At 25.2% G+C, this 13,653-nt stretch overlaps 1 protein-coding gene and 1 non-coding gene across 2 annotated transcripts; both read left to right on the forward strand.

Annotated features, from left to right (window-relative positions):
• Window positions 1–470: 470 nt before the first annotated feature.
• LOC113556677 lies at window positions 471–12,877 on the forward strand. Its single transcript, XM_026961771.1, is given in 24 exon segments — window positions 471–1,462; window positions 1,548–1,744; window positions 1,835–2,071; window positions 2,406–2,567; window positions 2,645–2,805; window positions 3,222–3,409; window positions 3,484–3,716; window positions 3,777–3,921; window positions 4,024–4,135; window positions 4,137–4,358; window positions 4,435–4,527; window positions 4,627–4,870; window positions 5,108–5,290; window positions 5,370–5,498; window positions 7,288–7,515; window positions 9,334–9,463; window positions 9,541–9,657; window positions 9,722–9,852; window positions 10,677–10,863; window positions 10,981–11,383; window positions 11,472–11,730; window positions 11,805–12,040; window positions 12,155–12,429; window positions 12,509–12,877. Coding segments are annotated over 24 exon segments (4,641 nt in total). The 5' UTR covers window positions 471–1,365; the 3' UTR covers window positions 12,781–12,877.
• A 652-nt stretch (window positions 12,878–13,529) lies between these two features.
• Window positions 13,530–13,648, forward strand: LOC113559479. Its single transcript, XR_003405981.1, has one exon. It is a non-coding gene; the product is annotated as a 5S ribosomal RNA (ribosomal RNA).
• The last annotated feature ends 5 nt before the right edge of the window (window positions 13,649–13,653 follow it).

Here is a 13,653-nt window from a genome sequence, read left to right on the forward strand (position 1 = left end):
TTTTAAGTTTGATCAGTTTGATTCCGGATTGGTAACTCAATCAATTCACGGTTATTTTTAAATAATATCAATTTGATTAGATTTAGGTAAATATATATTTCATATAGATTTCAGACTTATAGGTTGTATAGTTAATACTTAATTTTTTCATACTGACTTCTACCAGTTATAGCTGAATAATAATCATTTGTATTGTGTTTCATATTTGTATTAAACATCGATATTATTTATTAAACCAAATTATCGCAGCTATAGAATTAAAAATTGTTTGACTCTCTTATATATATAATTTCGTAATTAAATCATAACTAACAATGGCACTAATACACAGTGCCACTTGTGTTATACTTTTTATATCAAAAATAAGTAGATATATTTGAATTGTTAAATTTTAATTTTTTTAACATTTTATTAAAATATAATAGTTCGAAACTTCTTAAATAACTGTGGGTGTGTAACATACTCAAAATACTATTACAAGAGTGGCTGACGAGAAGAGATTCGCGAGCCGCCCAATATATTATTAATTAATACGAAAGAGCCGAAATTAGAAAAGGTCATATTAATATATATAAATATATTGTAAAAATGTTTTGATAAGATGCGAACCGTAGTTTGGCCATCACAGTACTATTATAAGTAGTTTGTTTCTATACAATTTATATACATAGTAATTATGTATTTATATACAATACACCTATATATTACTATATAGGTACCTAAGCACTTTTTTTTTCGTTATTAAAATATTATTGCCAAGTTTTTCAATCCCTTTGTACATATGCCTACACGTTAGTTACCTGTAGTTGTTGTCAAACACGAGGTATACTATTGTACATAAATGCGTTTGTTGCCATCAACATAATATCATATACCTATATTCGACAAAGCTGTTACGATGGTAACCACGCTCGTGACCAAATATACATTTAGACATTTGGTTATTTTACGTATCAGGTATAATTCCTCACTCTACAGTTGTTATATACCTATGCAATTTAATTAGATATGATATGAGTTACATAAAATATAAATAATTTTTTATTTGATTTGAGAAGAATGTATACCTACGCAAATCATACGAAATAATCAAACATAGGTAGTAGGTACGTATATCTTATTTATTTACACTACTTATAGTGAAAAACATTGTATGCCGCAAGACTTAATTGTCGTATTTGTATTTTCTAATTTTATTTGCATAACGTTAATAAATATATTTATCTTATTTGTAATCATATAACCTGTACATTAATCGTACAATAAGCATGAGCTTTAATAAAATGTTATAAAGACACATTAATTTGTTGAAGAAACCATATCCTGCAAAAACACTTTGGTGCTAAATATTTTGAAACAGAAAATATGTCATCGAAGAAGAAAATCAATTCATTATCAAAGGTTAATAACGAACATTCAATGGAACAAGTCACTTCAATTGATTCAGATCATTTCATTACCGGTTAGATATTTTTATGAAACTATAATATCTAGGTTATGGTTAAAAAAAATAATTTTCTAAGGTTTCAAATTTTTATAATTGACAGAGCCAATAGAAATTCACAAGGATGATTTACAAATTGTGTTCATTCCTAAAACTTTACACGAACATTTTGAATGTGTCATAGGAAAACACGTTTTTATAGATAAACCGTGGACAAAAATATCTCGTACAAAAATTATAGATAATTTGCAGTCACAAAATGCGGACTCGTGTTTTTGGAAATTTAAAAAGGAAATTGAAGTAAAAACGAATGATATATCATTTTTTTTCTTACACATAGCAAAAATATTATGTTTTTATTAATATGTAGTTATTTTTTTTTTTTGTTAGGGCATTACCAATGATTATATTTTAGTTGGGTATAAACCATTTAGTAGTACTGATGAGGAATTTTTAATATGTACTACAGATAAAGCAAAACAGTTTATCGAAGAAACACAAATACAAACACAAGGTGAAATTAAAAAAAAAGTCGAGCGGCCAATGTGTCGTGTACCGGGCCCTTGGGAATCCAAAAGCAGCGAAAAAGATATCGAAGAAATTAAACCAGTACAAACACGTGAAAAGGTGTATTTATTTATAACAATTATTAGATCAGTTTTATAAACTTAAATCTATAATAAAACCATGCATGTAAAAATTTTATCTCTCCGGTAGATGTGTTAAGTTAGAATCTAATACATAATAATATATAAACTTAACGAATAGTATAAACACTATAAATATGTTTTATACAATATTATAATACTGCTTTTCTAATTAACTTGGTATTTTTTTTTTAATAAACATAAAAATATATGCAAATACATATAAGTATAAATTATTGTAATATAAGTGGTAAGTACCTTTAATTAATATATAGTAACTAATGATAAATAATAAATTAATTAAAAATTGACAGATAACATACAAATGGAAACTTCCGGCAGGGAGACTTCAAGCTGAAGCAGAATTTGAGGACGCGCTTTCAAAATCTATAAAAAATGAATATGTAAAATTAGAACCACGTCCAAAAGAAATTTTAAAAAGTAGTGATGCTTTAACAATGGAATCGAGTGTTCAAGTAATTTATATAAATAATTCATTAAGTAATACGAATAAGTATTTTAAACTATTAACAAATCATATCTCATTGTTTAGGCTGTCCGACAAATGGTCAATAGGGAAATGCAGACAATTCCAAGAATTAAATATAATAAATGTATTCAGTCAGTTGCCGTGGAAGAGGACATGTTTCAATTACAACCCCAAATTACATCAGAAAAAGCTCTTGATGATTTTTTAAACAAACATGTTCCTAAGTAAATATTTATAATTTATATAACAATAGATTATGGTTTTGTATAATTATATAGATTATGTATGATTATATTATGTACAAAAATAACAACCAATTATTCAAAACAAATAATTAGTTAAGTGCATATTATATTGTATAATAGCCAGAAGCTACGTATATAAAAATATATAAATATAAAGGTCTTTCAAATTCAGTGTGACAAAAATAGTGGAGATCGCGTACCAACAAACATAATTTCCAAAAATTTTTTACATACAAAATATGGAAACCATTATCGGTCTAAAAATAAGTATATAATACCAAAAATGCCTATACTTACTAAAATTAATATATTATTAACCACTATTGTAGTTATTGTATATATTGAGCATTGTATAATATAAATTATAATATGATATTATATTTTTATAAATTAAGTTTAGTGAATCAGTTACATTACAATGAGTTATACGATTTATACCGTGATGACTATAAACTTTTAAAAAATGAAAACGAAAATGAAATCGAACAGGTCTCCAAAGTTATAAAACTTCTACCAAGATATCAAAATGAAGTGTCTAAAAAAAAATATGTATCTTGTCAAACTTGGCATCCGACGATAGCGGGTAAATTAATCATAAATTATGACGGTTTTATAGATATTAGATAGTATAAGTTTTTATTATGTTCATTTCTTTAGGTATTTTTGCAGTATCTTACACAATCAATAGTAATGAGTTATATAAGACAGTGAGTTTAGAAACATTTGATGATGAAATTACCAAGTCAACGGCTAAAGACGAAAAATACGGTGTATCCTACAGCGATGATGATATCGACACAGACTCTTGGAGTAACCGACCAGAAACTAAACTTTTAGATGAGAATTATAAAGAAAAGATAATTTCTTTGTTAAACAAAGAATTTGTGCAGGTAAATTAACATGTAATTAAATTAAATATAATATTAAATGTTGAGTAATTTAATTTGAAGAGGATGAGGATTATCCAATTAACAGAGGATGAAAAAAATAATCAACAACATAGCCATGACATTGATAGACAGTTGCGAAACTCTTTAATTTATGTTTCTCACGAACAGATATCCACATACAATGATCTTCCACTTGTAAATTCAGGTATGCTACGTATTTCATATTAAACGTCAATATAAAATCAACAAAAATATGCCAATAATGATAATATTATAACAATAAATAACTTTTTATATTAACTATAAGATAATGGAACTTTGATTGGCGAGAACAAAATTATTAAAGACAGCCAAAGTGAATTAACGGGTATTGATGTTTTACCAATTATAGATCAACAGTATAAATTAAATTTGAATAACGTTTTCCACAGATGAAAATCAATATGAGATACAAAACGATGAAATGCATGACACAAAAAAATCGGCGAATATGACGAGTATTACAAATACTGAATATGAAAACAATATGGACGTGATAGATCATCACGATTCTGACACAGAAAGCTTTTACAATATTTGGGGCGATGATGAAGAATGGCTTTATGATAACAAATCAAGAAATGCTGTTAGAAATATACATAGGTAAATGTTTATATTTACAATAATTATTTTAAATACATGTAAAAAATAGGTACTATTATTATTATTTTTTTAATAGGGAATTTAATAAAAAATTTGATCGAGAAGCAAGAGAAGAAAAATTGTTTAGACTTTTAAAGTCCGAAGCCAAGTATACTGAAAAAAAAAAAAAGTAAATGTTTTAAAAAAATTATTTCATTATAATTTATTATTATATATTTATAATATGACTAAAAAATAATGTATTAATTTATTTTAATTTAAAATGTAGACTCGATGATATGGAAAAAGAGAGAATAAAATTAACCAAAGACATGTTTGAAGCTGGAGATATGAGTCAAAAATTAAAATATCAACTAGAATTTAAAAATAAAAAGAGAAGAAAATCTTTATCAAAACATAAATCAATGATAAATGATGAAGTACCAAAAAATAAAAGTGAAAGTATACCAATAATGGATGATCAAAATAACTCTGTTTTCATTTGGTCAGTTAATGATAATATTTTTCCAAAGGTATTTACCATTGAGTATTTCACAATAAACTGTATTATACTATTATTCATATAATATTTAATAAACCCCTATGTCTTAACTTAAATAACAAATATATAATATAATAATAATTAATAACATAATATTTTAACAATATATTTGTGACTTATTATCAAGTAATATTATATTTCATGAATTGTGTAACATTAATTGTATAAGAATTACGTACCTATATAAATAATAAAAAAAAATTTTTAGTTGAGACTGGAAAGTGCTGAAGAAGTGCGTTGTATTGAATTTAATCCTAGACACGGTAATACTGTTGTAGGAGGGTTAAAAAATGGTCAGATTAGCATATGGGACATTAAAGGAAAGTTGGAGACGACAGGTTTAAATGATTTAAACATGTCAGAAAAGGAAAAAAAACATCACAAACATTTAGTAAAAATAATAAATAAATAGTTATATTTATCATCTTATAAGTTACCTACAAAGCTTAAAATAAATTTTATTTTGATAGTGGGAACACATGAAATGGTCGTTGGACGTTGAGTTTGAAACTAGAATCAAACCAGCAGCACTTAGTGCAATTTTAGAATCTCATTTGTCAACAGTGACTGCAATTCAATGGATTCATCCCACGAATGAAGTTAGTTGAATTTAATAAGTATTAGTTTATAATAATTATTAATATAACTAATATGTGTAGTAAAAATTAACATAAAAATATCGAATTAAACTAGGTTAAGTAGCAATTGAAATAATTGAATTATATACGTTATTTGATATGTTTACGAAAAAATATTATTAACATTTTTTTGCGTTAAAATATAATCATAAAAAAAAACAAATTCCAAGATTTATATTCATATATTATATTAAAATGCATTATACACATAAATACAATAATTTAAAACAAAAAGATTGAAAAGTATATAATTAGAGCACCATTTATACAAATCGAAATATTAAAAATGTTCTATCCAAAGATAACATGATCATTATATTTTTAAACATACAATTATTATAACTCAAGTTTTACGACCAATTTTAATAGAAACTCATATTAATGTTTAATATTGTGTAGGTTTTCAATCACAATTCCACGAAGAAATGTTCGTTTGGATTACATTTTGATTCTATATAAGATATACACAGATATCGCTTTTTGATATACATTTGAAATAAAAAACAATAATTATGTATTTATTTTTTCATTTAAAAAAAATCCAGAGCAATGCATTCTATTTCTGTATAAACAACGGCAATCCTATGTATTAAAAACAAAACAAATATTTGATGTGCGTAAGCCATAGCTACTATACTATAGCTACCCTATAGCAACCTATATGCAGGGGTGGCCAAATTGCGGCTCTCTTCATCGACGTATGTGGTCACGGTCTTATTTACAAAAACCAAAGTTTTAATTTTTTTCGTGGATGTTAGCTATCTTTATTAATTTTGTCGTATAAAAGTACAGATTAGATAATTTGGCTCTTGATATAATTGCATTTATATATGTGGCTCGCGTACATAAAGTCATGTTGGCCTCCCCTGCTATATAAGCTATAGTACAGTCTTTTCCAACTATTTATTCTATGCCAATCTTTTTTCTATAAAGTAATAATGAAAAACAGAGCATTTTTAAAAATCTAAAAGGAGAGTAGAATAAAAAAAAAGTTGGCATACACCTGAATTAGTAATTAACAAAAAATATATTTGAATTAAAAAGTTTAAAGTTATAATAACGATATAAATATTAATTTAATTAACGAGTTTCCTAATTATTATTTTTTTTTTTTTTGGTTTACAAATAATAATAAAATAATTATGTTAATTGCTGAGCTACATTCAATATTTTTATATAACAACTAAATATTTTATCAAAGCTACATTACCATTTCATTTTATTACTGATATAGGTAATAATTTAGGTAATGACAAGTTAGGAGCTATTATTATCTACTAAATTATTTGATCAAGTTATACATATTTTGTTTATTTTTTGATTATGATAAAATCAAAATAATACATGTATTAGTCTCAATTATAATTGTAATAGTTATATATAAACTAGATTTTAACATAACGTATTACTTTTTAAATCAATAAATTGATGCTTTAATCAGTTTGGTAATAAAGTTAATTAGAAAATTAAAATTAAATTAACTTGTTAACTTAATTTTGATTATTTTAATTATTTAATGTTTAATTTTGTAAATAATATTAATATTAAATATACAATATATTATATTATATTATATTTATATATATACTCATTTATAGTGATTTAAGTAATTAGACGACAATTATTTACCTAATTTAATTAAATTTGTTTTTTTTTAATTCTGTAATAAGTATAGTATTATAATATAATGTTTTAGTATATTATTGAAATATAAGGTAGTAATACGACTTGTAAGCTTATTTTTTTTCAGATAACACCATTAGGAACATTTATTAACGTTCAAGAAGGACAATTTTCAGATCAATTTTTTTCTGCTTCCATGGATGGGACTATAAAACTTTGGGACTTGAAATCGACACCAATGCCAAGAATTATTAAAAAAAGTACAACTAACACTAGTTTCAACCACCCAGAAAAGCTAAACAACTATAAATCACCATTAAGTATTTACAACAATCGTCTAAAGCCTTCGTATACGGTTAGAATATACATTTTAATTAAACATCAGTTTTTAACAAGTTAATACTATGATTGTCTCTTGATAACTAAATAAGGTTATACAATATGAGTTGAAGTTTTAGTTGCAATTGTTGATAGTACCTTATTTAATAATATTTGAATCTTTTGAGTACAAATGTAAAATACATTAATGTGATTTAACTTTTAAGCATTATCTGGTTTTATTTTTTTCTCCATTTGCCCATCAAGCCAGGCTTAACAGGAAATTAACTAATCAAACTGTATTAGTTTTAAGTGTGATATTCGTAAGTAATAAAATTCATCACCAAATGTTTAATATTAGATTTTGAATATTATGAAATAATAATAATACACGGCATTTTTATTATTTAAATCAACAAAAATATTTTCGATGGTTATTTAATGGCTTATCTTTTTCGGTACATCAAAACTACAGAAAGTCAATATTTTTTTCATATTTAATTCAAAACAAAAATTATCCAATTATATAAATTATAATATTATTCCTACAGTTTATACTTCATGTATTGATATTGCGTGTTGATAATTTTTATATCAATATACGTTATTACTTATCTACTAGTTATCTACTTACTGACCTACATATACGAGTATCCGAGTATCCAAGTATAAACATTATATTATTATTATATTACCTATAATAATATTTATGTAAATTTCAAAACTTTATCCATATTTTACAGTAATTAAACTTAATATCAGTAAATAATAATCATAAGAGATAGAACTAATAAGTAACAACATTAATTTAGGATGGATGTGTCGTTTTTCTAATTTATAATAAAATATAAATAAAATTCCATTATTCTATCTAGAGTCTCATAAAAAAAAGTTTTAACTGTTACAAAGTATTTTAGATTCTGAGCGGAGCGATGAATATATTCATTTTACAATGATGCGTATTTTTTATGCAAAATAAATTTTCGTTATGACCCGTTTTTCTGTGATAGAATTTCCTATATATAGTAAAAATTTATAGTTTGTCGGTATCAATTCAAACATTAACAAAACAATAATATTATAATAATATAGTATTACGTAGTATTTTAAAAATAAATATAATGTATTTAAAATAAAATAAATGTAATGGTTTCGAAAAAAAATTAAATCAGTCCACTGTATTACTAATAGTAAAGTAAATAACTTTAATAGTAATTTCAAAAAAATTATTATTTTAAAATATATTTAATGATTTATGGACTAAAAGACCTTCTCCAATTGGTTTTTGAATTGGTTTTTGTATATACCGAAATACCGAAAGGTATATTATTAAATTTAAATTTAACACATCAATTTCATTACAGTAATTCACTTGATACTAATACTGTATAACAGCTAGAGTGGTACGTACTTATCAGTTATCAATCTTTTTTATTTTGAAATTTATATTTTTTTTCACCACAATCTATTCATAAATACATCAAATAAAAAATATATAATAAAAAGCATATAAGTTAAGTTCTTCTTGTCAATTTTATTTATATTCACAAACATAATATGTAATACTCTATTGTCTATAATCTAAAAAATGTGAAAAAAAATATGAATAACATTTTTTTTAAATTTAAATAGAAAATTTACAATCTGTAACATATGTATAAATGTATAATAACCAATAAATAGGAAAAAAATGAGAATATTTATATAATACTAATATTGTGTGAGAAGGTAGACTGCCTGCAGTGAGAGAAACCTCTATGAATAACATTAACTCATATTCTAGAAAACAGATGATTTAATTTAACAGTATTAATGATTATAAAATCATAATATTAAATGTAAATTAATGTTATAGATCATTATCAGAGAGCCAGAAAAGACAACGCACAGCCCTATAACAGCATTGTCTTTTGAAATACCTTTGATGCATTATAAGTATACATCTGATAAACCACTGAGTATCGGAAAACGACTGTTTGAATATGGTAAATATTGATACTTAATAATAAAATAAAGCATTAAATTAATAATTATCAAAATTATATGATTTATATTATTTTAGTGCCAACAAAATTGAATGATCCAAACCGTATATTGGTTGTTGGTAGTATTATGGGTCAAATTGGAGTTGTTACTTGGAATGGTTATGATACACACAAGCAGGGTCGAAATAGCGAAGGTGTATGCTGCATAGCAATTTAATATTTAGTTACAATTTAAAAATACAACCTCTGAATTTACAGATTGCAAAAATATTTGGTGGGGACAAGTGCACGATGGACCAATCAACTACATTAAGAGAAATGTGTTTTATCCAGATATTCATTTAGTATGTGGTGGACATGTAGTATCTATTTGGAGTTTGAGTTATAAAGTAAATTAAGAATAGTATAAATATAATAATATAATAAAATTAATAAAATTACCACTAATAACTAGGTATGAACTACATGTACAAAATACTACGTGCATTATTACATTAGGAAATAAAAGTGTATTCAAATTTAATTTAACATCCCATACTAAGTTTATTTATTTTTAATTTGATTATCAAGGTTAGAAAATAATAAATTCATATTTATATAGTTCATTAAGATTGAGAGCGGAGCAATAAATTTATTGTTTTTACCAACGCGATACTCGTGTTTTTTTTTATGTATCTGCCTTCACATTTTAGGCAGTAAAATGTATCGATTTTCAAATTTGAGGATGATTTCCGATAGCAAGTTGGATTTAATTAGTATTTTCTTATTTTTTATTTTACTGGGATATTGAGCGTATAAAAATTCGTTGTACTTTTCAGAATAACTGAGAAAAAAAAGAAAAACTTTACTCAAAACTTGTACTCGACCAAATGGATTTTGTTGTTTTTGGCGTAATTAAAAAACAAAAAGCCGTAGATACTTAAAATTCTTACTAGATATTTATATCAGCACTTTCTATACATATTATTAGATTATGATAAAATTGTTGATGTATTTAACTCTTTTCAAGCTATTAATCTATGTTTGAAATTTGATGTTGATAAAAATTGAATACGAGATTTCTCTTATACGTCGATCATTTACTAATCAAATATATCGAAAATATATAGTCAAAATATGTTTTTTTTATAATCGTTAACAATTTGACATGTATAATTTTGACAAACTTAATTATAATTTATAATCATGAATTAAAATTATAAGTTTACTTTAGGGTGGTCCAGTTTGGTGGAAGCGTTTCAACGATTTAACAAACAGTGTTTTATGGTCTACTACTCATCCCGCAGAATTTCGAGTGTCTTTTAACACCAATGGGGTCTTACAATTTTGGAATTTCATGAAACACACTCATAAGCCTTATTATACGACGGATATTTTCATCAGCGATGGACTAATAGCAAGTAAACATATTGAAATCATAAATACTATTATACATATAAAAATATATATATATAAATATAATAGTATTATTCATACTTAAATATTGAATGTTTTTATAAAATATTGTACATTTACAGCGTTATCAGCACCGTATTCACCAATACATTTCATTGATACCGAATGGTTAACATTCACTGAAGGTATACATGAAGTATTGAATTATAAAAAAAACGAATTGATTAGCTTTTCGGATTCCACTGGGACAATAATGATGATCACCACAGATGCAGTGGTAATGGAGCCTAATACAATTGAAGAGGTTGGACGAGTATTCCAGAAAGAGGTGATTTGGAGAAAAGAGTTGGATGCATGGAACAGTAAGTATAAAGAAGAATTCAGATCGATAGCAGAAAACGACGAAGATGGTCGAGATTATAAAGCAATTAAGTCATATAAACCAAACTCGGTTCATAGCGACAACATCCAACCAACGTTGTCACAAGAACAAATAAAGAGAAATATTATTGATGAAACTTTAAAGTAAATAAATAAATAAATAAATAACTGTTTGTTCAATTATAAAACTAAACATTGACTAAATATTTTAAATTCAAATAAATAATTTCAGTTGGTGTTTTAACCGAAAAGGACCACAAACACGTTTGGGTAAAAAAAGATATAAATATTTACAACGGGAAAAGCGACACATGATTGAGGCTATGATGAAAAAAAAAAATATTGATCAAAAACAATTAGAAGAATATTTTAAAGGAATCGAAGAAAACAAGTATGAAAAAGATGATATGACAAACATAAAATTCGAAGCTAATGAATCTTATAGAGACATCGTCAACAAAATATTATCTGTAGAACAAACAAAAGAATATGTATGATTATGGTTTTAAATTTAATTAGATTTTAATTTCACTAAATCACTATAAAAAAAAATATTTACTTATAGATATTAGATGTCGATTCAAAAAGTGGTGAGTCGGTTGATATGAAGAAAACAGTTGAAAAAATTCAACAGTTGTTGGTGACTGACATTGAAATTGAAAAAGAAAAGTTAAGTAATTACATAAAAAACAATCAATTTAAAGCTGATCAAGAAGATTGGGCTCAAGTAATTGAATTCGCAGAAAAGAACGTTAGAGATAGATTAAATGACCCAACTCTTTTAAAAAGTCCAGCATTACGGTAATGCATTAAACATAAATTTAAAAAATACAAAATTAATATTAAGACGAATACAAATTTAAATTATATTACTTATATTAATTATACATTATTTTTTAAAATTTTTTTTTTAAGTTTGATGCGCCGGGAATTGGCAAAAAAATACATAAATGAAGGTTATAAGATTAAAGAATGGAAGACTCGGAAAGATGAACATGCATGCGATCGATATATGATAAGAAATAAAAATATAGATGTATTAAAAACTATGTATGGAAAAAGTTACAACCCATGTTGGGATAAGGACTTGCGACCACAGAAAATGAGAGATGCCATTCGGATGCGATTAACCGAGGCAGCGGATAACGACGATGAAAGATTATATGAAAGTTATTTTGATGGAAAAGGCGGTAACTAAAAATATATAATATGCAAAATAAATTATATTTATTATAATATATACGTTTATATACTTATATTATTTCATAGGTGGAAACAATAGCTGTTATACCAATTATTTATCATTAATGGGGCCAAGGCCCATATCCGGTTTTCCTGAAGATTATTCAGGAATTTCCGAAAAAGAACTATCGATACACGATGAAGACGAAAGCGAAACACGCGATACTGAATTTGATGGTTTCAATAGAAATAATGATCGAGCAAAAATTAAAGATCCGTATAAAAGCAAACGGCTGTACAATGAATGTGACGAGTATCAAGATTTAGAAACAGTTGATGAACTAGATCATGAAGATTAAAAACAATTATCAACTACCTCGAACGCATTTAATGAAAATTGAAAAGGACAACTTAAATAATACTATATCAAATAATTTTATATTATAAATATGTAGGTATATTCGTATATTTAAAAAAGAAAATGATAAAATTTACTATTTCGGTTTGCGAAAAATACTTATAATAATTTATAATTGTTTACTTTCATCATAGCTTGCATTGCTTACTTTTATACACTCATACAGTAACAGTGTTATATGTATATTAGTATAATATAGTATGCTGATTTGTATTTTTAAATTTTTATATTCTTTAAATTGTTTTGACAAGTACTCAGATTATTATTATCATTATGTATTTACTATTTTTATTTTTATATGAACTTTAAAAAATGTAAATGTATCTACTAAATAGTTCTCTTCTTGTTGTATAGAGCTAAGCTAAACCAATTTCAATATTCTATATCTCACGATGAGACATTTTTGGTTGTCTATTCTCAACCGAACATAAGTGGATTTACTTGTACACATGGATATTCGTTCAATCTCGACAACAATAACTAACAATATAATTATAACTCAAAAATATTCTATCACCAGATTATTACAATTATTATTATTTTTATTTTTCCATTTATACGATTATTAATGTGAATCACTAAAAAAATCACGAGTAATATTTTTATTGGTATTTATATTATACCTATCTTCAGTACTTAGCAGATATCTACACATTATTATTAATTTCAGTTAGAAATGTATACATAATCGCCAACGACCATACCACGTTGAATACACCAGTTCTCGTCCGATCACTGAAGTTAAGCAACGTCGGGCGTAGTTAGTACTTGGATGGGTGACCGCTTGGGAACACTACGTGCCGTTGGCAATTTT

Source organism: Rhopalosiphum maidis, chromosome 3 (assembly GCF_003676215.2).
Source record: "Rhopalosiphum maidis isolate BTI-1 chromosome 3, ASM367621v3, whole genome shotgun sequence".
NCBI lineage: Eukaryota > Metazoa > Arthropoda > Insecta > Hemiptera > Aphididae > Rhopalosiphum > Rhopalosiphum maidis.